General features: G+C 39.9%; 1 protein-coding gene across 1 annotated transcript in view; it reads right to left on the bottom strand.

The window, feature by feature from the left end:
• Nucleotides 1-25243, bottom strand: part of BTC (betacellulin) — a 46901-nt gene that overhangs the window by 6924 nt on the left and 14734 nt on the right. The window contains exons 2-3 of the mRNA XM_029928197.1: nucleotides 14032-14130; nucleotides 4393-4510 (exon numbers count right to left, since the gene is read on the bottom strand). Of these exons, the coding sequence (XP_029784057.1) occupies nucleotides 4393-4510; nucleotides 14032-14130 (217 nt within the window). The remainder of the gene's footprint in view (nucleotides 1-4392; nucleotides 4511-14031; nucleotides 14131-25243) is intronic.

The following is a 25243-nucleotide window of genomic DNA, read 5'->3' as shown; positions in this document are numbered from 1 at the left end:
GGCCTTGCTGGATGACAGGGTCACAGTAAGGAAATGGCAGACATTGCACGGCTCCTGCCATGAGCGGTGGAACTGGTATCTCCTTCTGCTACTACTGCTCATGTGAAATTAAGCCTGTTGCTATTGATTAGGCCTCACAGTGTTCCTAGTCAGACCGATATTCCCCACACAGATACCTCATGGGAAGAAGCATATTCCCACCTCTCTGAAGAGGAATTTAAACAAAGCACTGCAGATGTTTGTCAAAAGGCTCTTCTATTGAGCTTCACAAACTTAAGACATGGATAATAAAGGGGGTTAAAGAACACAAGAATAATATTTACTCTGGCCTGGAGAAAAAGAGCCTAATTTAGGAATAAGAAACAAGAACCAGGCATAAGTTACTGCGCATACATATGCAAATTTAGTGCTCATTGTGAGGATGGGTAAGAGTAGTTACAACTTAAATGCACAGGCAGGCTCATCTAGGGCGCCTATGGTGCCTACACCTTCAACGTCAAAGAACTAGGTTGACAAAAGTTTTATCTACTAATCATTGCAGATACATTCTTCCTCTTGTGAGCCAAACAGAATGCCTCCTAGCCTTGTTTATGCCTGAATCTTAGCGTTATTGTTATACAATGTGTTTGCTATCTGCTTCTCACTGAAAACATCCTGCTATCTTCTTAGTTGTAAGATTTATTACCGGTTCAAACAAATGTGCATGTTATCTGCTTTTCACTGAGAATATCCTGTGATCCTATGATGTGTAAGTTACCTCACTGTAATTAGAATAGTTCTGAAAAAATGCCTCTGTAAAACCTGTTTCTGCACCCTTTTCAAAGCATCTTTATCACTGAGAATTATTTGTAAAAATTCCACCTTTTGATGTCATAAATCTATAAATAAAGGCACAAAACCTGGCCAGAGAGAGATGCCAGAGATGCTGCCAGGCTGGTGACCAAGAAAGAAAGAAACTGAGTGGATCTCTCTCAACCCAATTTTTCGCCAATGCCTCAACCCCTTCAGGGGACCCTGGACTAGCTGGAGCGGGCCTCCGGCATAGGAGGGAAAACTGCTTCCTTGCAAGGTCAAAATAATTGGAAGAGAGCTTAGAAATATATTGAAATATCAAAAATCTCCTGCACATAGAACTGGAACTGGTGAGGGGGAATCACTTTTAATTGCATGTGTAGGAGGGAGAGTTTTTAAAGAGTTTCTCTTAAGGTCATAATTAGAATCTTATAATACAGTCTCTTCCAATTAGCTTAAGTGTTTCTCTAACACCTTCACTAAATATGGCATTTTTAAATAATAAATTTGCCCATAAAATACACAGCAATTACTTGCTGCTCTTTTAGAATGTTTTTCTGATATGGCTCTGGGTTCCGTGGTGTAATTGTGCTTTAATTGAATTTCTTAGTGAGTATAGCTTGCTTCCTGCAAGCTGTAACCTCAGGAAGCCGGGCCAGAAGGTCAACCTCACACAGCCAGTTACAATGGCTCCCATGTTTTTCACTTCTCATCAGCCAATAACATGTCAGCTAATGGTCATTTCAATGGGAAAAGAAGAGGCAAAGAGTATACGATCCTAGCAGATGTTTATGAAATGCTGAGGAACTGAATAAATCAGTTTTTATTTAATAAACATTCTATAAAATTTAAAATAATTTTTAAAGATGCCCATGACCCTTCAGGACTCTGAAAAATCAGATTTCAGATCACTGTCCTGAAATAATCACCAGATACTGTTATAAGGGATTTGTTACTATTAACTCAATTGATCCTTACAACAACTTTTGAGCTAGGTGTCATTACTAACCCATTTTAAAGATGGAGAAACTGAAAGTATAGAGAAATTAAGTGAGTGGCACTGGGATTCAAACTGTTTGACTCTCAAGTTGATGCCCCGAGCACATGTAATGCTGCTTAAATGAACTGCACAGCATAGATACATGAAGATATGTGTCTGGAAACAAATCCTTCCCATTCCAAGAATACACTAAGAAGACTACGGGGTGGCTGAGTTATTTGAGACACACTTTTTTCTTAATGTAAAAACAGGAGTCGAAAACTTCTGTAGTTCCAAGCAAAAGGAGATACTTCTGGTTTTCTGAGGTAGAGTCACCAATGGCAATGCAGTTTTGTCTGAATCTGTGCTATTACAAGTCACCTAAAAGGTCACGTCCAGGTCAAGCATACCCCGCCCCCCACCTTGGCGGTACAATTTATGGAACATGTACTCTGCGCTGGGTACCAGAGTAAGTATTTTTGTCTAATGTATCCTCTTGCTTTATTTTCAACACTTGAGAGGAAGATATCATCATCCCTTTTACAGACGATAAAACTAAGGCTCCGGAAGCATAATTGACCATTGTGAGCAGTGCTTATAACTGGTACAGACAAAATCTTAACTTAGGTCTACCTGACTTCAAAATCTTGTCTTGACTTCCCTAGTCTTCTGCTTGCTATTGATTCTCTACCATTTTACTTCTAAAAAGCTGTTTCTGGCTCACAGTAAGGCCTGGGTAGTGTCAGTTAGCATAGCGCTGGATGTGCCATATTACAGGGACTTATTTATTTATTTGCCACTCATTTCCTGAGCACCTATGACAATTCTGACTCTGTATTTGACACTGGCGCACAAAAATGAGTAAGCCACAAGCCCCGCCTCTGGGTGCTCACAGTCACGGAAGGGACACTCAGAGAGACCAACAGCTATGCTCTAGAGGAAAGGAGTTTTCATAGAAGGGTGACTAGATCTCAGAGACAGGACATCTAACACACCTGAGTGTGCGACTGAGACAAGAAGTCGGTGCACGGGTCTAGGAGGAGCTAAGGTCTGAGTTGCATCCAAAACATCAGTGAGAATAAGCTTTCAGACTAGGAAAGCTTGTGTGATAAACTACAAAGAGGAATGCCGGATTTCAGAGGAATATCTGGGAATATAGTGAGAGATGTGGCTAGAAAGGGAGGCCAGAATCCCAGGAGCTTCAGAGACCATGCAAATGAGTTTTAACCTCACACAGAAGGGGACAAGCTGTGTATCAATCTTAGGCAGGGAGATTACATATTGCAGTTTTCATTTTAGAAGGCAGCAGGATTAAAGAACAATAAATCTGCAGACATAGGGACAAGTTAGAAAAATGTACTGGGTTAAAGGGCATTAATATTTTTAAAGCTCAATATATTCTTCTAAGCCAGTGAGCAATTAGAGGAAATTAAAAAAAAAAAAAAACTCTATTCTTTCCCAACACACAACACACACACACACACACACTTTCTTTATAGCCTTACATTAGCAATTTTTATCCCTTCAAAGTATTATCTAGTATATTTATTTTTTATTTAAATTTAATTATAATTAAATTGTTATGAAGTCCATGACTCTTCAATGTTCCACTAAATTAGGATTTGGAATCACTGTTCTGAGACACTTATCAAAAAACATGTGGGGCACCTGGGTGGCTCAGTCGGTTGAGTGTCCGACTTCAGCTCAGGTCATGATCTCACAGATCGTGGGTTCAAGCCCCGCATCCGGCTCTGTGCTGACAGCCAGCTAGTGATGCTCAGAGCCTGAAGCCTCCTTAAGAATCTGTGTCTCCCTCTCTCTGGCCCTTCCCAGCTCAAACTATGTCCCTCTCTCTCTCTCCTTCAAAAATAAATAAATATTAAAAAATTTTAACAGAAAAAAGAAAGAAAGAAAATGTATACTGAGGGAACTGCACATAAAAACATAAACATTCTATAAACTTTATGTCAAAATTATACTTGAAAAATCACCTTGCTCATCTATCAGAAAAAGGTCTCAGAGAGCACCCAGAAGGATATCTCTTTAGAAGAAAATAAATATTTTGTAAGAGCAAAAAAGTTGCTTGTGCCTGAATAAAGCTAAACTTGGACTCAGTCTCCTAAGAGGCGGAAAGAGCACTTTTCTTCCAATTCCCTCCTGTAATAAACAGGCTTTGCTAATCTCTGCTCATAAGCGGGACTCACTTGTACTTAATTGACACCTGCAAAACTAACTTGTAATTTGGCCGAAAACCTTTCATATTTACATTAACTGCAAACCACCTAACACTTGCCAGAAGGATTTTCTTCCATTCTAACCACCCGGGAGATGAATGAAGCCAAAAAGCATCCTTGACACTGGACAGAAAGTTCTGTTTGCGTAAGGCAGCAGAGGACACAGCCGGGGAGCGGATCTGGGCTCTCGCACCCTCCTAAATCTGGAGGAGTGTGCGTCAGTTTCTCCATAAGTGGCTGCAGAAAGGACCACGAAGCAAGTGGCAGGACCAGAGGAGCTGTGTCCTGACAGAGAAAGCTTGGTTAGCTCAGACTTTCCAGTCCTGTCAAATCCCCGGCCAGCACTGCTCTGCACCCTTCCGCCTGCTGGCTCAGGGCTCCACTTACACGCAGGAGGGCGTCTGCTCATCCACCACGAAGCGACATCTCCCTTTGATGCAGTAGTGCTTGTATTGCTTGGGGCACCGGGAGAAGTGGCCTCTCCGCCTCGACTGCGTGGTGGTAGCTGGCAAATGAGAAAACAATCCTGATAAAGCCTGATAAATCAGTTCTCCATGGAATCATATTCCCCTCTTTGCTGTCAGTTTTTCTATAGAAGATACTCCAATGCCTCCTTTCTCCTTCTCTCAACATTGGGATAAAAGTCGGATTTCTGTGGTCCCAAAATAGCTCTATAGATAGGGTGATGGGATCTTGGTGGGAATGTTTGATGTTTTAATTAAGATTAGTGTCCAACCTACCTCAGAAAACTTGGTATTGTTTAAAGGGGGGAAGCATAGCTGTGGTGAGAGAAGGTTCTTTCTGTGAAGGTTATCAGAGCCATGAGGCTGATGGCATTAAAAAAAGAGGACTTTTCCCCCTTTCCCTTCCCTTCCCTTCCTTTCCCTTCCCTTCCCTTCAACATGCACATAGCAGTAACCAAGTGCTAGATACAGGTCATTTTATATATATATATGTATATGTGTGTGTGTGTATATATACACACACACACATATATAACTATTATAACTATATATAAACCATATATATAAAGTACTATTATATATAGTTATAACAGTTATATACATAAGAATTCATATATAGTAACTTATTTAGTGCTTGTAACAGCCTTGAGGTAAGCATCATTCTTAGCTCCTATTTGTGGGTGAAAAGGACACAACCCATGGAGGCTAAGTCATCTTCCAAGATCACACAGCTCGTGAGTGGCAGAACTGAGACTGAGACCCAGCAGGCCTCGCCCCTGAGTGCATGCTCTTGACCGCTCCACTCCGGCACTCTGCCAAGCTAGCCGTTCGGCAGGTAGCTGTTACCGGCTCTTAGCCTGATGCATCCAGAGGTCTCGCTTGCCTGCATGGGAGACACCCCCGCTCATTTAACCTCTGAGTGGTTTCTCGTGTCCTAAAAAAAGGAGGGAGATAGTGGAACTCTCAAAACCAGATTTCAATCCTGTTCTGGCTTCCTTGTCTTACATTTAGAGTTTTCATGGCCTAATTTTTCAACCGAGGACAATGATCCATAACGGTTTCTCCCTTGTATGCATGTAGAAGGTTCTAATAAGTAAGGATTGACAAAAGAAACGATACAGAAATACTAACTTGCTGTTTCATGTGTTGAGTCACATGAGACATGTGCCCACACCCAGAGCCAACAGCTGACTAGCCAGCTCCAGCCCAGGGTTGGACTTGCCACATTCGTGTTATGACCAACAGCTTACAGGACTCAGACACCTGTGGAGTCAGAAAGACCATGATGTTCATCTCAGAAGGGCAGCTCGCACTAGGTTTGCTAGGACACCTGGCATCCCAATGACATTAATAGTAATGACTACTAAACCTCTTAATTAGTATTATAAAATGAGTACAGAAAATCCCCAGGGCAACCAGAGAGAGGAATTGCCAAGAACTCCAGAGGATCTATACACAGCCAATTCCTGTAATGCCAGGTCCCAAGTTTCAGGGGGTGGCAGGATGTTGCAGGGACTGGCTGACCTGGTTTTGGATGGTGACTGGATTACCAGCTAGGCTGACAGCTTCTACATGCCAGACATTTGCTCCCACGCATGCCGGTCAGAGGGACTCTTACTGAAATTTCTTCCCGAAATAACTCCAAAGTGTCTCAAAAACAAAGATTTGAAGGTTTTGCAAATAAACGTATCGGTCCACGTTCATGCATACTCTCTATTTCCAGAGCCCTGTAGTAAGCACTGAAAAACATCAAAAGAATGAAGCATATCTTGTCTATCTAAAATGGAACAAAAAGAACAAAATAGAGACAATAATAAGCAACCAATCCATAAAAACAACCATACTAACCACATGGACAATTGTGGCACACTGGAAACCATGGAAAGAAAGAGCATCAGATGAGGAGGAAGGAAATCAGTGTCTTATTTTCAGCTCTGCCTTTGCTTAGCTGAATGGCTCGGGGCAAGCTTACGAAGCTGTCTGAGTCTCCGTTTCCTCACCTGTACCTTGAAGATGATAGCATCTACCGCAAAGGACTGTTAAGGAATTCAAACAAAAACTGCATGCACAAGTTCCTAGCAGCGTACTCTGCACAATAAAGTCCTCAGTAAATGAGTTGATTCTAGAATCTTGAAAAATCTTAGCAATCCTAAGAGAAATGTGGTATCATTACAAAGAGCTCTTATCTAATTAAAGAAAAAGTTCCGGGAAATGTGGATTTTTATTTTTAGGAGGAGGCAAGCCATCTATTAAGTTGTGGAAAATGTTAGGAACAAAATCTCAGGATCAGGAACATGCAAGCTTAATAACGCGGGGAGTAGGAGGCAGATTTAATGGAAATGTAGGGGACATGGAGGGGAAGAGCCAAGGGGGTCTGTGGAGAGGCATCAAATGGCAGTAGGCTGAAGTGTTTACACTTGGAATACAAGGCAAGAGAGAGCTGAAGAAGGTTCTCATGACTTAAACAGTATATGTAAAAACTACATTTTTTTGAGTTTAGCATTTTTCAGTGTATTAGGTAGGAATCTGCAGGCTGGATTAGAGTAGGAAGATGCTAAGAGCAAGGATGAAACCAAGGCATGCTTGAACCATGCAAACATAGGTGATGTGGGCCTGCAGGAAGGGGACTGAGGCTGAGAGATGAATATAACAAGCAATAAGACTTAACGACAGATCTGCTGGGATCCAGGAAGGTCCTTCCTACTTTGCAAAGCATACCTGGCTTTAAATATAAGCCATATGGCTCTGTATCCTGAGCTGTACTAATTCCTCTAGTGGTTATGTCCCTTTAAATGTAGCTGGCCTTTTAATAAACACCATACGGAGCATGATCCCAAAAAGTGCCTTACCCGGCAGCTGCTGGGTGCAGGGATTTGACCAGCCTCGGCCCATCCAAGCAGCACAGATCCATGCCAGGGAAATGGTTGCCAGGCACTGTTTGGATCATTCACAGAGCTCTCTCCTTCGCCAAATAAACATGATCTTAAATATTCCCAGCGTTATTTGGATTTAAAAACCCTTCCCTGCCACCAAGCACAAAATGTCCAGTGATTTCTCTATGGAACTTTAAAATGCAGGGGGAAAAAATACATCACACATACTGCCCCCTCCCCAAAACAGATGGGATCATCTCATCTCTCTGATGGAAATGAGAAGGCTTATCAGCATCCCCCCTTTCAAAATGCACCTAAAATTCCACTTGCTTTCATCTAATATTCATCAAGGTCATATTATCTGAAAATTGAACAACTGTGAACTCTACCGTTTTCTGCCTATCATGAGACCTGATGACATAGGGCAGGGGATGGCAAAATCCGTCCTGCCATTCCAGAGATGCTTATCAAGAAGGAAAAGTTAATCCTACGAGAGAAGAATGATTAGTCCCATGTATTGTGTTTCTTTGTTGAGAAGTGAATGACCTGAACTTGAAATGCAACATGAAAATTCCCCTGATACCAGGGGTCTTAGAACTTAATTGTTCTTTGTTCCCCTCCCACCTTACTCTTTTCTAACCCATGTTCCCCAAACCAAAACATTCTCTGGGATCGAGTCTGTCCCACAAAATTGCACTGGATAACTACATCCACTAGCAGGCCAGGTCACAACACGATCTCCTAAGTGAACGGGCCCGACATTACTTGCGGGGAATGTATCTCAATCTCTTCTTGAGGTGCCACATTCCAGAGATTCTAAAGCCAGTTAAGTAAGGAACTACTAGGGTTACTGTATGTCAAAATCTAATTCTAAATGAGAACATCTTTCTTCCATCATATGTACAGATAGACAAGAAGTGATCGTCTTCCTTGGATCATATGAAAAGTTCAATGAGATGCGAGATTCTCTTGGGCCAAACTAAAGTGGAAGAATACAGCACAGACTCCGATGACTTTGTTTAAATGTGGAGTCTTCCTCAGTTTGATGGATGCTCTGATTAAATAGCATCCTTCCTTGGTCTTTCTTGCACATAACTCTTATTCTCAAACCAAAACAGGTCTCGTGATGCTTTTCTGCTTAAAACCCCTCAGAATTGGGGCACCTGCGTGGCTCTGTCAGTTAAATATCCAACTCTGGATTTTGGCTCAGGTCCTGATCTCACAGTTTGTGAGTTCGAACCTTGCATCTAGCTCTGTACTGACAGCACGAAGCCTTCTTGAGATTCTCTTTCTACTTCTCCCCTGCTCGAGCTGGCTCTCTCTCTCCTTCAAAATAAATAAATAAACTTTAAAGAAACCTCCTCCTTGAGGTGTCTGGGTGACTCAGTTGGTTAAGTGTCTGACTCTGGATTTCAGCTCAGGTCATGAACTTACAGTTTGTGGGTTTGAGCCCCGTATCGGGCTCTGCAGTGGCAGTGTGGAGTCTGCTTGGGATTCTTTCTCCCTCTCTCTCTCTCTCTCTGCCTCTCCCCTGTCTCTCACTGTCTCTCAAAATAAATAAACTTAAAAAAAAAAAACTCCCCCAAATTGATACATTAGGTTTATTTTCCATAGTTATTCTAGTTGTGCTCATCATAAACCTATTTAATTATTTTATAAATTATATTGATGTCAGCAGCTCTTCTAAAATCAACTCTAAGGGTAATATACAATTATTTTTTACAATTCTTTTATGTAATTCTCATTTCAATGTTGATAACCTCATAGTATCTCTAACCCCCTAGTTAAATACATAGTTAAATCTCTGTGCAAGAGATCTAAAAGGAGGTGCTATTTTTGAGATAGAGGTCCCATAAGTGTTAACAACGAGAGAGAGAAAGTAAAACAAATACCTATTAAATTTATCTTCCCACATAGATATCTGACCTTAATAAGGGAACAGGTAGGGGCGCCAGGGTGGCTCAGTCAGTTAAGCGTCTGACTTTGGCTCTGGTCATGATCTCACAGGTCTTGAGTTTAAGCCCCACATTGGGCTCTGTACTGACAGGTCAGAGCCTGGAGTTGGCTTTGGATTCTGTGCCCCTTCTCCCTCCGCCCCTCCCCCTCCTCATGCTTTGTTTCTCTTTCTCTCAAAAATGAATTCACATTTAAAAATAATTTTTTTAAAAAGGAACATCTAACGAACAGAAGAGTTTAAGTAGTCACAGAAAAACTTGGAGAAAAAATTCTTCCTAGCCTATGAGGTAGAGCCTAAGCCTTTCATCTAGTCCTTAACTTCTGGCAACTTCTCAATAGGTGTGTCCTCATTTTACAACCTTGTTAAGCCAGGGGGTGAGGAAGAAAGTTTTATATTTTCTACGTTAATTTTCCATCTTATCTTGCCCACTCTCTCCCTGAGACTGGGGAATGCAAATTCACAATGCCCTTGAAGAAGTGCAAAATTTGAACTTTTCTCTTATTGAGGATTCCCATTTGGTTTTATATCCAATACTATTCCCTACAGAAATGTAAAAGAGTTGGTTACTTCAGGAAAAGAAAAATAGATCTCACAGATGTACTTGCTAACCCTCCAGTGTTCTAGAATATGCTCAGATAGGGGGCTAATCAGAATAGGTCAGCATGTCTTTTAAGCAAGACTATGCCAATGATTTCTCAGCTTACAGGAGTGGGCCCTCACTTAGATCTGCCCTTTTCCAATGCTGATTCAAAGGGGCACATGCACCCCAATGTTCATAGCAGCACTATCAGCAATAGCCAAAGTATGGAAAGAGCCCAAATGTCCGTCGACTGACGAATGCATAAAGAAGATGTGGTATGTATATACAATGAAGTATTACTCAGCAATCAATCAATGAAATGATTACCATTTGCATACCCAAGAGTGAAATCTTACCGTTTGCAACTACATGGATGGAACTAGATGGTATTATTATGCTAAGCAAAATAAGTCAGTCAGAGACCGCTAAGTATCATATGATTTCACTCATATGTAAAATTTAAGAAACAAAACAGATGGACACAGGGGAAAAGGAGGAAAAATAAGGTAAAAAGAGAGAGAGGCAAACCAGAAGAGACTTTTAAATACAGAAAACGAACTGAGTGTTGCTGGAGGAGGGGATGGGTTAAGTGGGTGATAGGCACTAAGGAAGGCACCTGTTGGGATGAGCACTGGTTGTTATATGTAAGTGATGAATCACTAAATTCTTACACTATATGTTAACTAACTTGGATTTAAATAAAATTTAAAAATTTAAAGAAATAATTAAAAAATTAAAAAAGAACTGCGCTTTTTCATTCTATCCTTTTAAAGGAAGAAGAAAGAATTCAGTGTAGATGTGTGAGTATATTTGCATGTTTAAAAGTATTCAGAGCTGGGGGACAAACAAAGAACAATGAACAGGAAGAAAACTTGTGTTTCTTTTGTTTTCCAAGAATGCATGTTATGGAATTCTTATGTATATAATGCCCCCTTTGCTCAGTCTCCTTCACTGGTTCTTCCCTATAACCCCAACCTCTAAATTTTGCAACACATTGGGACTCAGTGTTTTTACACTACTTTCAGGGCATTTCCTGACTTTAAACGTCTTTATGGTAACTATTCCCAAATTTATGTTTCCACCCCAGATCCTTTCCTTCAATGTCCAACTGTCCAAACAACATCCCCAGTTGGACGCCTAACTGGCATTTCAAATTAACACTTCCAAAATGGAACACCTGATTTTCTCCCTCAAATCTGGTCTTTCTCCATCTCAGTAAATGACACTTCCTTTCTTTCTGTTATTCAGGCCAAATATCGTAGAGTCACTTTGACATCTTTCTCTTTTCCTCTGCATCCAATTCATTGAAAACTCTATTGGCTGCATTGAAAATGTATGCATAATCATCCCTCCATCTCCACTACCCTGGTCTAAGCTTGACATCATCTCTGGGCTGGGAGTAGTCTCCATGGCAACAACCTCTAACTAGTCTCTCTGCTCCTGTCCTATCCCCTCTTAACTGTCTAGTCTGCACCAGAGTGATGCTATTAAAACTCAAAGCTGAAGACTTTATAATCCCTGGCAAGGCTCTGCATGACATTACTCATTACCTCTCTGACCTCATCTTTAACTGTGTGGTTCATTGGTGCATCCTTGGTACCTGGAACAGGGCCGGCTGCATATGTGTTGTTGGAATGAATAAATTCCTTACTCAGGATAGAAAAGGACAAACTAAAAGTGAAATGGTTAGAGGTTGGGGCCATTTGAAAATAAAATAATAAAATCATTTAGAAATAAGAACAACTCCTGGGGCACTTGGATGACTCAAGTTGACTGCCTAACTCTTGATTTCGTCTCAGGTCATGATCCCAGAGTTGTGGGATCGAGCCCTGTGTTGGGATCCATGCTGGGTGTGGAGCCTGCTTAAGATGCCATCTCTTTCCCTCTGCCCCTCCTCTGCTAGCACTCTTGCATACTCTCTCTAAAAAAATTAAAAGATATAAAATTTAAAAAATTGAACTTAAAAAAAAGAAAAAGTATAAGACCAACTCCTAAAGATCATCTGAAGTAGTCTTTCATTTTGTAGATTGCACACTGATGTCTGAAAGCTTAAGTGACTCACCCACGGTCACACAGTCAATAAGGACAATCTACTCCTGCTCCATATTAATTCCTTTTCAAGAACATGCTGCCCTTATTTGGGCTTTACCTTCAAGGACTATTTTTCAAAATTTCCTTCACATATTCAACATTCTGAACTTCCCACATGATTCTAGTAGTTTAGCATTGTGATTAACAATAGGCATTCTGGAGAGCCAGTCTCTCCAAATTCATGTCAGGATACTCTGCTTACTGTGGAACCTTAAATGAGCTAAAAATCTTCTGCATGGGATAGAAACAATAGACTGAAAAGGCAACCTATAGCTGCTATGGGAAATAGTATGGAATTTCAAAAAAAATTAAAACCAGAACTACCATATGATCTATTAATCCTACCTCTGGGTATTTATCCAAAAGAACTGAAATCTGAATCTCTAAGAAATACACGCACTCCCATGTTTATTGCAGCACAATTCAATTCACAATAGCCAAGATGTGGAAACAACTTAAACACCCATCAACACATGAATGGATAAAGAAATTGTGGTTTATACAAGCGATGGAATACTATTCAGCCTTTAAAAGGGAGGAAATCTTGCCATTTGCAACAACATCATTGGACCTTGAAAGCATTATGCAAAGTGAAATAGGCCAGTTACAGAACAAATACTACATGATTCCACTTATTTAAAAAAATCTAAACAGCTAAATCTACAGAAGCTGAGTGTAGAATGGTGGTTGCCAGGGGCCAGATAGGTGGGAATTCAGAGTCATTATTCAATAGGTATAAAGTTTGGCTTATGCAAGAGGAATAATTTCTAGAGATGTGCTGTACAACATCTTGCCTATAGTCAGCAATTTTGTGGTATGCACTTAAAATTTTGTTAAAAGACTAGATCTCATGTTAAATATTCTCACTAAAATAAAAAACTAGGAAACACATTCAGGATAATGATGATCCAAGGTTTTTAGAACTGTTAATCACTGGATTATGGAATAATCCCCCAAGAAAAATGTGAAAATGCCATCATTGAAGATATTTAAAACCCAACTGAAGAAAAGCACACAAACACATAAAATTGGCCTTGTTCTTCTCTCTACATGAGTGACAAAATCCATACAAGGATGACCTAAGACACCAATGGATTCCACAGCCTGTAGGCACTTTCCAGACCACCCATTAGTGTGAGGGAAGAAAGCGGAAGACTGGGTTGGACCTGATGACTCACATCAGGATGACTTGCTCAGCCTGATCCTGGCTCAGTTATGACTTCTCCAGGGTGCTAGGAAAGGAGCTCTTACCCCAAGTCCCTACCCTCTGAGCTCCAGAACATTTCCAGAGAATACAGGAGTCTCTCTCCAACCTACTTTCAGAACTGGCCTATGTTTTGTTTTGTTTGGTTTTGTTTTAAATCAGAAACAACCCTGGAGAAGAACAGACCATTCTACTATAAAGGACAAAGAGAAGTCAGTAAACTATGGCCCAAGGGGCAAATCTGACCCACAGCCTGTTTTTCTAAATAAAGTTTTATTGAAACATATCCAATGCCACCCTTTACTAAGGCTCATCTTTGCTCTAGACTAATAACTTTGAGAATACTGATTCAAGCATCTCTAAAGCAAAAATATGTAAAATCATTGTCTTCTTCCCTTCTTTTAAGTTATGGAATAGAAAAAAGTTAAACTGAATTGAATATGCCAAGTTTTTATGAATCTAGTCCAAAATATCCCATGCTAGAGTCTGGAGCACACACCAGCAATACCTAAAATAGTGTAATGATTAAAAATGGAAGTACTAGAATCAGAAAGACCTGAGTATGAATCCCAGATTTGCAATTTACCTGCTGTGTAACCCTTGGCAATTTACTTAATGTTTCTGGACTTCACCTTAAAGTCAAAAATATTATCCAGCTCAGAGGGCTCTTGTGAGGAGTGAACACATTACTATATATAAAGCATTTTGGCAGAGAGCCTGATACATTAGTTTGTGCTCACAAAACTACCTAGTTTTGTGATTACTATAGCATTAACAATTAAAACTTAGGGAAATCAGCTTTCCAAGATGGAACATGAGGCTGATAAAACACAAATGCACTGCATGTTAAGCATTACCTGCACAGTTTTCCCCGGGAGCTCCACAGAGAAGGCCATCCTTTTCAGGACTTCTGGTTGAATTCCCATCTGCCACAACACAGTGGAGGATCACTAGACCTTCAAGTTCAAAACAGAACCAAACAAGCATGAAAACTTGAACATTTCCTCAATGCAAAATAGTCTGTCAAAGTCATGACCCGTTTATGGAAATAACAAGCCTGTGACTTCCATTTCCAAGGCATTCTCCCACAGTAAGGGGGGTAGTACACAGGCCAGTGTGTCTCATGTTTTAAGCTCAATGCCAAAGACAGAATTTTCAAGCCAGCAACACTTAAATCTAAGTATGCATCTTAAGTGAAGAGATTTGGCCATAGCTTGTGATGGAGACATCACAGAAGCAGAGAAATAAGAGTTCGCTGCCACTGTACAAATACACTGATGAATTTCTAGGGAAAACGGATGACAAATCCATGTGGTAACATATTTTCTCCATTCCATACAGAGTCAATGTTTCTCTGGTATTAACTATTGTTTGTACTTCCTTCTTTTTTTGGGCTACGTGAACTTGGGCAAAATGTTCTTGAAAAGGAATTAATATGGAGCAGGAGTAGATTGTCCTAGATATTCAACTAGATTGAACTAGACATTCAACTTGTGGGAAATATTTGAAAATTTGCGTTTCCCTCAGCTAAGTATCTCTGTTGTTGAGAAGGAGAGGTCTCATGAAAAAGTGAAGGGGAGAGAGACATACGGTGTTGTGGTTAGAACAGTTTAGAATACAATGTGTGGTCCTTGGGTGGACCTTATTCAAAGAAATCGACTGTAGAAAGTGACTTATGAGATAATCTGGGAAATCTGATCCTTACTAGACATTAGATAATACTAAGGAATTTTTCTAGATAACTTAACTGTGCTAATGATATTGTGGTTTACATTAAAGAACAGAGTCCATATCTCTTAAAGATATACATTTAAAATCTATAAATGAAATTAATGTATCCAACATTTACTTTAAAACTATCCAACAAGGGAAGATGGGTGCAAGGCAGTGAGAGAAACTTACAGATTAAACAAAACTGGCCACGTATTGATAATTGTCAAAGCCGGGTATTGCAAGGTTTATTATGCTCTTCTCTCTACTATATATATATCTATATAGTGTCTATAATAAGAAGTGAGAAGGGGAGGAGAAGATGGGGAGGGAAGATGGGAAAAGATAAGAGGACTTGGGAGCTAGCTAGTCTTGAGTTCATGACCTGTTTTTGCCACTTTACAGCCATGTACCTGGGGCAAATTTCATAACCTCTCTATTTCCTCATTGCCAAAGTGGAGATAATTATTATCTCTTCTCCAGAGCATTTCTGTGAGGACTTAATCAGGTGAGTATGCAAAACACATAACAAAGTGCTGGCTTGTGACCAATGATCACTTAAATTACTCATTATTATGTAACTGGCAGGAATCGAATAACTTGGGTACCCTGACATTTATCCATCTAGCCAATGATTTCTAAGCTACGCATCTTCTTTAACCAACTCAGTTTAACAAATATCCATGAGCATCCAGAAATACAGAGGCAGACAGGACATGCTCTACCTTCAAAGTGCTCCAAAGCTAGTAAGGAAGGTAATCAGCCAATCAATTAACCATAATAAGAAGTGAGAGTATTATTACCAGTGGACAATAGTATCTAACAAGTTCAAAGGCCAAAACTGTTTTCAAAAAGGATCAATATAGAGACTCTCTTCTAGCTATCTAATTAGAAAAGTAAAAAAAAAAAAGATTGTCACTAGGATTGGAAATAGTGAATAAAAATGGAAGCCCAAAGCCACTGGTGATGGGTAAATTAGTACTACTCTTCTGGAAGACAATTTAGTAATGTACTTGCTAAGTGCAAAAAACTAAAAAAATACACAAATGATGGGGCGCCTGGGTGGCTCGGTCAGTTGAGCGTCCGGCTTCGGCTCAGGTCATGATCTCACGTTCGCGGGTTTGAGCCCCGCGTCGGGCTCTGTGCTGACAGCTAGTTCAGAGCCTGGAGCCTGCTTCTGGTTCTGTTTCTCTCTCTGCCCCTCCCCCTCTCATGCTCTGTCTCTCTCTGTGTCAAAAATAAGTAAAACATTTAAAATTTTTAAAAAATATGTACAAATGCTTAAATCCAGTCATTTCATTTCTAGTAATTTTTCCTAAGGGAATAATTGAAGATACATAAAAAGATTCAGCTGCAAAAATTCTCTGTATGACATGGATTATAAAAAATTGAAAAATTTCTAAATATCTAATGAGATAGATTTGATTAAATACGTAGAACTATTATCATGCGATAAAATACTATTCAGGAGTAATTCAAATTTTAATAGAATAGTTTGATATATTCCTAAATAAGAGAAATAGGCCATAGAATAATGATGCAGTGTGATCTGTGCGTTTCTCTGCATCTGTGTGTGATAAGTGTAAGAAATATTCACATACATAGATAATCAAGAAGGTAGGTAAGTAAGTAGATAGAGTGGCTCATACTGGTAAGACTTTTGTCATAATTTGCCTTATTTGCATTTTCCAATTTCCTACTGGCATATTTTATTTGTGGCAACAACAAAAAAGCAGTATCTCCCAAATTAGAAAACAAAACAATTTGGCCACCAAATTTCTAAATTTTTCATATCTTTTATCCCAACACCTGCCACCCTCCTTTCACACTTACAACAAACAAGAAACACGTGATCATTTAGTGCTTTCCAAGCACAGGGATTGTATATTTACTCATCTTTGAAATCCTGGTAACCAAAGCAGAACACGATAGATACTCAACAAATGTTGAAAGAATAAATAATCCATCTATAAGTGAACAAAACAACTTTCAGATTAAAAAATCCCAGTATCCGTTTCTAGTAGAAAATTTCAATCCATCTTTTTATTATTATAAAATAGGTTTAATTCATTTTAAAAATCCCATACATGGGCTTTCTGCATGAGCAGAATCAGGAGGCCTTAATTTTGGAGTTAATCTATTTATTGGTGGGAATTTTATTAAAAAACTCTAAATCCTATTTAGAGATTCACCATCGGCAAACTGGAAATGATAACATCTCCTCCAGGTTATTGTAAAAATTCAATTAAGTAACATAGGGGCACCTGGGTGGCTCAATCGGTTAAGCATCTGACTTCCACTCAGGTCATATCGAAGTCTTCGCGTTGGAGCCCTGCATTGGGCTCTGTGCCGACAGCTCAGAGCCTGGAGCCTGCTTCAGATTCTGTGTCTCCTTCTCTCTCTGCCCCTCCTTCACTCGTCCTTTGTCTCTGTATCTCTCAAAATAATTTAAAAAATTTAAAACCTTAACATATGAAAAGGCACATGGCTTGGCACCTAGCATATAATTTTTAGTGTATGTGCACTTATTTTTTAACCCATCACTCTCCACTTCCACCTAACAGAGGAAGCCCTGATTCCATTGACACCCTGCCCGGGGCCTTCAAACATTCTGGCAGGCTGGGGCCTGTGCCCAGACTCTCTTCTGCTCCCACTCACTCCACAGGCTGGCATCAGCTGGCGAAGGGATGCCACCACTGGGGACAGCCCTGGAGAGGACCTCCGGGGAGGATCCATGCTCAGGCAAACCAAACACGAAGCACAAGGCACTGGGGTAGCATGTACTCTTCTACTGCCCACCCACAATCTTTAGGTCACAATCACAAGCTGGTGGCCTTGAACCAAATCCAGTCCCAAGAACCATTTTTTTGATCTGCATAGTTTTAAGAAATTGAATCATGGCAGTTCATATTTAACCTGGATTTTTCTACATCCACTGAAAAAGAGGAGGGTCTGGCAACACAGGTCTGAAACACCTTCCTGGCAGCAAGGAGCTGGAGCTAAGCAGCAGGTGACCCTTGCAATGCCACGGACCCCCTCAGACTCGGCCGCACCCAGTTATGTTAACCACCTACATCTTGGCAGGCATTTCAGTTTGTGATCTGTATAAAGTGACTCAGAAATCAGAGAAAGGCTCACAAAACCATTTACTCAATACCGAAGGCAGCTTCAAAGAGAAAAGACATTCCTGTTCCATCCATAATTCAACAAATATTTATTAAGTACAATGTGTTTGGTACTGGCACAAAGCACCGAAGGTTCGAAGATAACAGATAATTATCGTTAACCTGAAGGAGCTCTCATTCTGGTGAGGAAGAGAGACACAAAAATCTTTAAGATGTCACACGTGTAGGAAGAACAACAACAGAGGCAACGCAGGACTAACAGGAGTAACACGGGTCAGAGAATCAGCTCTACCTCGCTGCAAAGACTTGATAGAACTGGTGAGGCTCCTGGTGAGTTTTTAATGGGGAAGAAATGATTGTTTTAATTTTTTTAAATGTTTTATTTATTTTTGAGAGACAGCGAGAGACAGTATGAGCAGGGGAGAGTCAAGAGAGAGGGAGACACAGAATCCAAAGATGGGCTCCAGGCTCTGAGCTAGCTGTCAGCACGGAGCCTGACACGGGGCTCGAACCCACAAACTGTGAGATCATGACCTGAGCTGAAGTTGGACGCTCAACCAACTGACCACCCAGGTGCCCCAAATTAATTTTTAAGAAAAGGACACATAAAGTTGTAACTGACCAAGGCATTCTAAACAAAAGGGACAACTTGTAAGAAGACACAATATGAGTAAGACAACTTGTCAAGTTTGTCTGAAGGGTAGGTGGGGATTGTGATGGAGAGGAGCCTGGGGGGCACGTAGGTAACAAATGACCATATTAATTACTTTGGATTCTTAGGCACCAAAATTGGGGTCACTGTAAAGTTTTAAGTGAGAAGCAACAGAATTACTTGTTTTGGTTTGAAAAGGTTACTTTAGCACCAGTATAAGTGATTCAGACTCACCTACACCACGGTGGTGGCAGTGAGTATGGAGAAGACATGAACAGACGAGATATTCACAAAGTAAAATATAAAAGACTTGGTGACTGGCGGGACAGGGAAGGCGGTGAGAAAAACAGAGTCCAGAATGCCTGGAGTTTGTGGCTTGAGTGACTGGCTGAATTGCGGTGTCAAGCACAGACGTAAGGGATGCCAAAGGACAAACATTAAGAAGAAACAGTAATGCATGGAAAGTAGGCAAATAATTGCAGGTTACCCTTCAAAGATGTCAAACTGAGAAAGAGGGAAACGATCAGGAGATATATAAAAAAAAGAAGGTTGCTTTTGTTTTTAATGTGAGAGAAAATTGATAGAAAGCAGCCAAAGGTGTAGGGAAGAGGCAAAGAATGGACTATCAGCAGAGCCCTGAAGCCTGAGAGGCAGGCCTCTTCCACAGTGCATCATCCTTGGCAGTCAAAGCCAGCAATTCAGCAAATATAACTTTACTCTGAGTAAATGAGAATAGAAAATCAGAGCTTAAAGGTATTTTACATTCTATACATCTCACCTCCTGTTCAAAGGAATCCAAGTTCTGGTTTAAAATGAGTGCAAAACATCCAAAGGTGTCTCAACTTTCACACTGGATAATTCTGTATTATGGTAAAGGGTGTTTTCTAGGATGATTAGTCCTGCCTTTTATCTCCTGAACACCAGTAGCATCCCACCTCTCCCCCTCCCCTTAATTCTGAGCCGTCACAATCAAAAGTATCTCCAGACATTGCCTAATGTTCCTGGGAAGGAAAACTGACCTGGTTGAGAACCACTAAAATTCTCTCCAACCTGTTTTAACATTTTTTGTCCAAAATACAGCTTTCATTTTGAGTGTGTTATTGTAATATAAATCAGTCACACAACCTCAAAGGCTCAAATTTTGGCTTCTTAAAAAGTTTCTTAGGGAGAGTTCCATTATCTTATGGAAAGATCATTGAACTCAGTCATTAATTCACTATGTGACCATGAGCTAATTAACAATCTCTCCTGACCTTTTTTCCTCAAGAAAAATTAGAATCCTGGGTTCTCTGCCCATCCCATAATTTTTTTCATTAAAATAAATGAAATAATATAGTAACAGAATTTGTTTAAAAACCATGTTATTAAAATAATCCTTATCTTCATCAGAGAAAGTATGGATTGTACTTTAGAGAAAATGAAAGAAAATATAGTACTTAGATGTGGAAAACTGTGGGAAGCGGCAAAGATTCAGCTGCTTGGCCATTTGCTAGCCAGATATGTCACTCCCTGAGGGGAGTTGCAAAAATAGGCAGGGGAGCGCCACTCCCTGTCAGGAGAAGCCAGAAGATCAAAGATCAACCGCCTGTAGGCAGGGTAGCATAAGCCCCTCAGACGCTGTGCTAAAACACTTTAGTTTGGTTCCTCTTTTACCCTAGCTTTAATCCCTTAACCCTGTTTCCTAGCAACCGACCTAGGTCCGCTGCCTTGTTTTTTCGCCTTGAAACCTTTATAAGATAGGGTGTTTTCTCAATAAAGAGGAGGCTTGATAGGATTCCGTGTGTTGTGTCCTTACTCTCTGTGCTCCCCCTTCCTGCCCTTTCTTTCCCTCCCTCAGGATCAAGAACCCACAAGGATTTTCCGCCCTGCTGGCCGGGGCGGGACACGACAGGAAACATAATAAGATTTTCATTCAGAAGAGTCACAAATTTATTAAATTTCAGTTCCAGAATTACTAAGAATCTTACAGGTACTAAAATATCCTACTAACGAACTCTCAACTTCCCTAAAATCATCCTCTGGGAGAGTTCATCAAGATGGCCTTTAAAATTTCAGTACAGAGAGTCTACACTCTCTTCTAAGGCAATCCACTTCAATGAGATCATCCAACCATTCCTTCGACTGCAGTCTTCCTTCATTTGCAAAGATTATTGGGCCCCTGGGTGGCTCAGTCTGTTAAGCGGCCCACTTTGGCTCCGGTCATGATCTCAGTTTGTGGATTCAAGCCCTGTGTTGGGCTTTGTGCTGACAGCCCAGAGCCTAGAGCCTGCTTAGGATTCTGTGTCTCCCTCTCTCTGCCCTTCTCCCACTTGTACTCTGTCTCTCTCTCTCTCTCTCTGAAAACTAAACATTAAAAAAAATTTTAAAGATTATTAAGCACCTATTTCTTAAGCTCTATAAATGCTTCTTTATATGAAGATAACTTTTGCCTTCATGTAATTTTACTCTGCTGATTAGAATCACCTGGAACAAATCTACACCCTCTTTCCCATAACAGATTCTCATCTATTTGAAGCCAGCTATCAAGTCTTCCTGAAAGGATTTCTCTTCTTTAGGCTAAACATCCATGGATCCTTCAAGCACATTTCACCTGTCATCATCAAAACCCTCATAAGCCTTGCCACGGTCCCCTAAATGTAAGGTCAAACCAAAGTGCCATTTCACATGGTCTGGCAAAGACAGAGTAGAATGGGGCTCTCAGCCCCCACACTGTGGACACCTTATTTCTGATAATGCAGCCCTAAAAGCACATTGGCCATTTTGGCTGTCTGATTAAATACAAGGGTTTTAGTCTGTGGGCAATTAAAGGAAACTGCTAAATCTCTTGTACTTTGGAAAGCGATATATTGATGGCTTATTCTTTCTTGTCATTTTTGTTTCGCTTTTTACTTTTAACTTAAAAAATAGCTCTAGACTTTTTAAATGTTCCTTTTAAAACTGTATTAGATTTCACCTATCATTCAAATATTTCACAATCTTTTTGTTTTCTTATTCTTTCATTCAACCTACTTCATATGACCGGCAGATTTTCTGAAAGATGCATTAAAGCAATAAAAACAAAATAAAACAAAATAATGTTAGATTAGTTGTGTTTGCTAAGTGACTGGAAATTGAGTATTCTGGTGCTAGTTTTTAAATATCAACTGTACTCATAAAATTAAGATAAAAAAGAAAAGCAACCCAATTCTATTTTCATGAGTCAAAGCTCCATTTACAAGATCCTCAAATTAAAAATTACAGAATTTACTAAAAGTATTATCCTTGTCAGCCAGAACGGGGAATGAAGTCATTGGGAACAATATAAGCATTGAAAGAGATGCAGCTTGACAAGGAGCATGACCCACGGTCTCCGAGCTAACCGCTAAATGCTGAGGTAAGTTGTACGCCAGCTGGGTCAACTCTTTAAAAAGATCAAATGTGACCAACCTAAACAGTCATGCGCGTTGTATTTGCCTCATTTCTGAGCTGAATTTTCCATTTTTAGAGCCAAGTGTATTTTATATTTTAAAAATAAATATAACATTATCACAAGATGGCCATTCATCTGTATTCTGATGATTTAGAACATTTTCTTTGATGTCCCAAGTTCTACTTGTATCTACCAAATCCAATGATTTCAATATATACCCAATGATATCATATATATATATATATATGATTTTAGGATTTGAACCACACTCCATGCTCCACTAGAAAATCCAACTCTAAGGGTGCCTTGGTTGCTCAGTCAGTTAAGTGTCTGACTTTAGCTCAGGTCATGATCTCACAGTTAGTGAGCTCAAGCCCCGCTTCTGGTAAGCTCTTGCCCCACTTTGGGTGAATCCTGCTTCAGGTAAGCCCCACTTTTCTCTCTCTCTCTCTCTCTGCCCCTCATGGGATTCTTCCCCCTCCCCATCTCTCTATCTCTTTGTCCCTCACACACTTGCACCCTCTTTCTCTCAAAAGAAAGAAAATCCAACTGTAAATTGGAGGATAATTTATCGGTCTATGAATATAAGCAGAAATTGGAAGAATATTTCATAGTCAAATGCCTAAAACTTTATTTATATTAGAAGGGAACGGTATAGATTAATGGGAAAGGAGAAAGTTTGGAGTCAAATGGCACTGGCTTTGAATCGTGGAAGTACCTTCTTAATCACTAGCTTTGTGATTATGATTAAGTCACTCAACATTGAACATCAGGGTCTCCATCTGTAAACTGAAGCCCATAATAAGTAACTTACATGGTAGAGAGCACGAGAAAAATAAATGATGAATTATTAACCCTGGTCGTGCCTGGCACGGGATAGGTACTCACTCAACACAGTGGCAGCTCTAATGACCCAAAGTAAAAAAGAGATTTCCAATTACTCTGGTAAAACAGTACATTATCATTCCCATAAGTGGATATTGACATTTTTCTACACTTAGCTGTGATTTGATCCATGTGTAAAACATGGTTATGAAATAAAGTACAAAAGATACATACACGTATATGTGTACCTACCACATTCCTACAGGGCACTGGTATGTATGTACTTAGGGAGTCAAAACTATCTGTTGGCCTTCCCCCATGCTGTTTCTTTCCAGCATTTTTAAAAGACATTAGAAGTGAATGCCCCTCAGCTGATGAATAGAAATACAGCATCTTCTACTTGTATGGTTCTTTGTATTCTCAGACTCCTCAGCCCCTGACTCAGCACACTGGGCCTGACGGGATTACTGATTCAGCTGGTGGGTTAACTGATTCAGTGATACAACTACAATGGATAAAGGCAGATTTTGGATGGGACTGTCTAACAACCAAGTGGATCATAAATCCCATCTCTAATTTAAAAAATAGTGAACGAAGTTTGCAAAGTTTTAATCAACAATCGGAGTAAAAACTATAAGGATCTGGGAGATTTTCTCATTGTCTCTTCATTGTCAAGAAGAAAAACAGAATCCTGAGTATGTGTACTACACGGAGAGAATTTTCTAAGGTGAAAAAAGAAATCACGTTTAACATGCAGTTGAAAACAATGTTAGGGAATGGAATGATGTTTATCACTGTGGGCGTGTGGTTGACTGAGACCAACGCTGAAATAGGGGGAGTTTGACGTTAGTGCTCTCTTCCTTCTAGTTTTGTTAACTACATCCTTTTTTCACTGTTGTTTTGTCCTCTTATAAACCAGCATCTTTGTCCTGGCCCAACATTCCCCAAAATAGAGGATAACTTCTAAATATAATTTCCTTTCCTAATGTATTTTCTTTCAAAGCAGATATGCAAGGAGAGAAATGGCTTCACTCAAATACTCTAAAATCAAGTGCTTCAACCTGAGTCTTCTAGAAAGCCAGAGCCTAAGATACAGGTGAATGCAATCACACCAATGCAGCTCCAAAGTACACCACAAAAGACACTGAAATTTGCTCACACAACATGTTCACTCACACACAAGTGATACAAAGCATATTTTAAAATGCATCTTGAAGTAGTTCATGGAAAAAAGAATGAAGGAGAAATTTATCTTCCCCAATCACTTTCATCACCCATTTCTAATCTTGGGTGCTAATTCCTCCCATCTCCGGCCCTTTGCTGAATAAGAGGCTAGTACTCATGTCCTGGGATGACATGGTTTATCCAAGTTCAAAAAGAGGGGCACCCTAGGTATGTCTGGGTGGCTCAGACAGGTAAGCATCTGACTCTTGTTTTCGGCTCAGGTCACAATCTCACGTTTTGTGAGTTTGAGCCCTGCAACAGATTCTATACTGACAATGCAGAGCCTGCTTGGGGCTTTCTCTCTCTCTCTCTCTCTCCATCTCTTTCTCAAAAATAAAAAATAAACATTAAAAAAATACAAATCCTTACTTTTAAACAAAAAAGAGGGGCAGCCTGGTATGGGTAAGGAGCTAAGCAGAGACAAAGGAAATAGTCAAAGACTCTTAAGAGGGGCATAATATCGGAGTCCCAGAACACTGAGGATTTGGGGCATCAGGGCATCTCTTGGAAAAACATGTTCTAAAATAAGGAGGGATTTTTCCAAGATCCTCAAATCACATCACCTGGAAAACTGCCTACTCTATGAAACTCAAAGGCAGGTTTCTGGATTTTCAGGGCTAGGAAGAGAAGCGGAGATAGGACAGAAAAAGACAAGGGAATCCTCACAAATACTTTATATTCATTCAAAATTAGGAGAGTAAAATATGAACTCTCTCTTCCTCCAATGTAAAAATTTATCCCAAATGGTAGAAAAAGTATCTTGGTGTTTAAGAAAGGCTAAAAAATGATGCATAACACTTTTTTCACAGAAGAATTCCACAATCTTATATTTTTAAAGCCAGAGAGGGAAATAATTTAACAACCTGTCATACATAAACTAACTCATATATCTGAAAACTGTCAACACTACAATAATGCCTTTGCCAGTAAATCAACCTTTTTTTTTCTCACCATGGCTGATATTAAATCTGTGACAATGACTAAATTGAATGGGTGCCCCATAATAACCCAGAGCTAGTTTCTTAGAAATCATCAATTGTCAAAACTTGACTTTTTGATTCCTATTCCTTTATGATAAGACCATTCCAGACAGTCAGACATTATAATACTTTAAGTGAAAAGCT

This window comes from Suricata suricatta, chromosome 1, assembly GCF_006229205.1.
Source record: "Suricata suricatta isolate VVHF042 chromosome 1, meerkat_22Aug2017_6uvM2_HiC, whole genome shotgun sequence".
Taxonomy (NCBI): domain Eukaryota; kingdom Metazoa; phylum Chordata; class Mammalia; order Carnivora; family Herpestidae; genus Suricata; species Suricata suricatta.
Note: the sequence above shows the minus strand (reverse complement) of the source record. Positions and strands in the feature narration are given on the sequence as shown.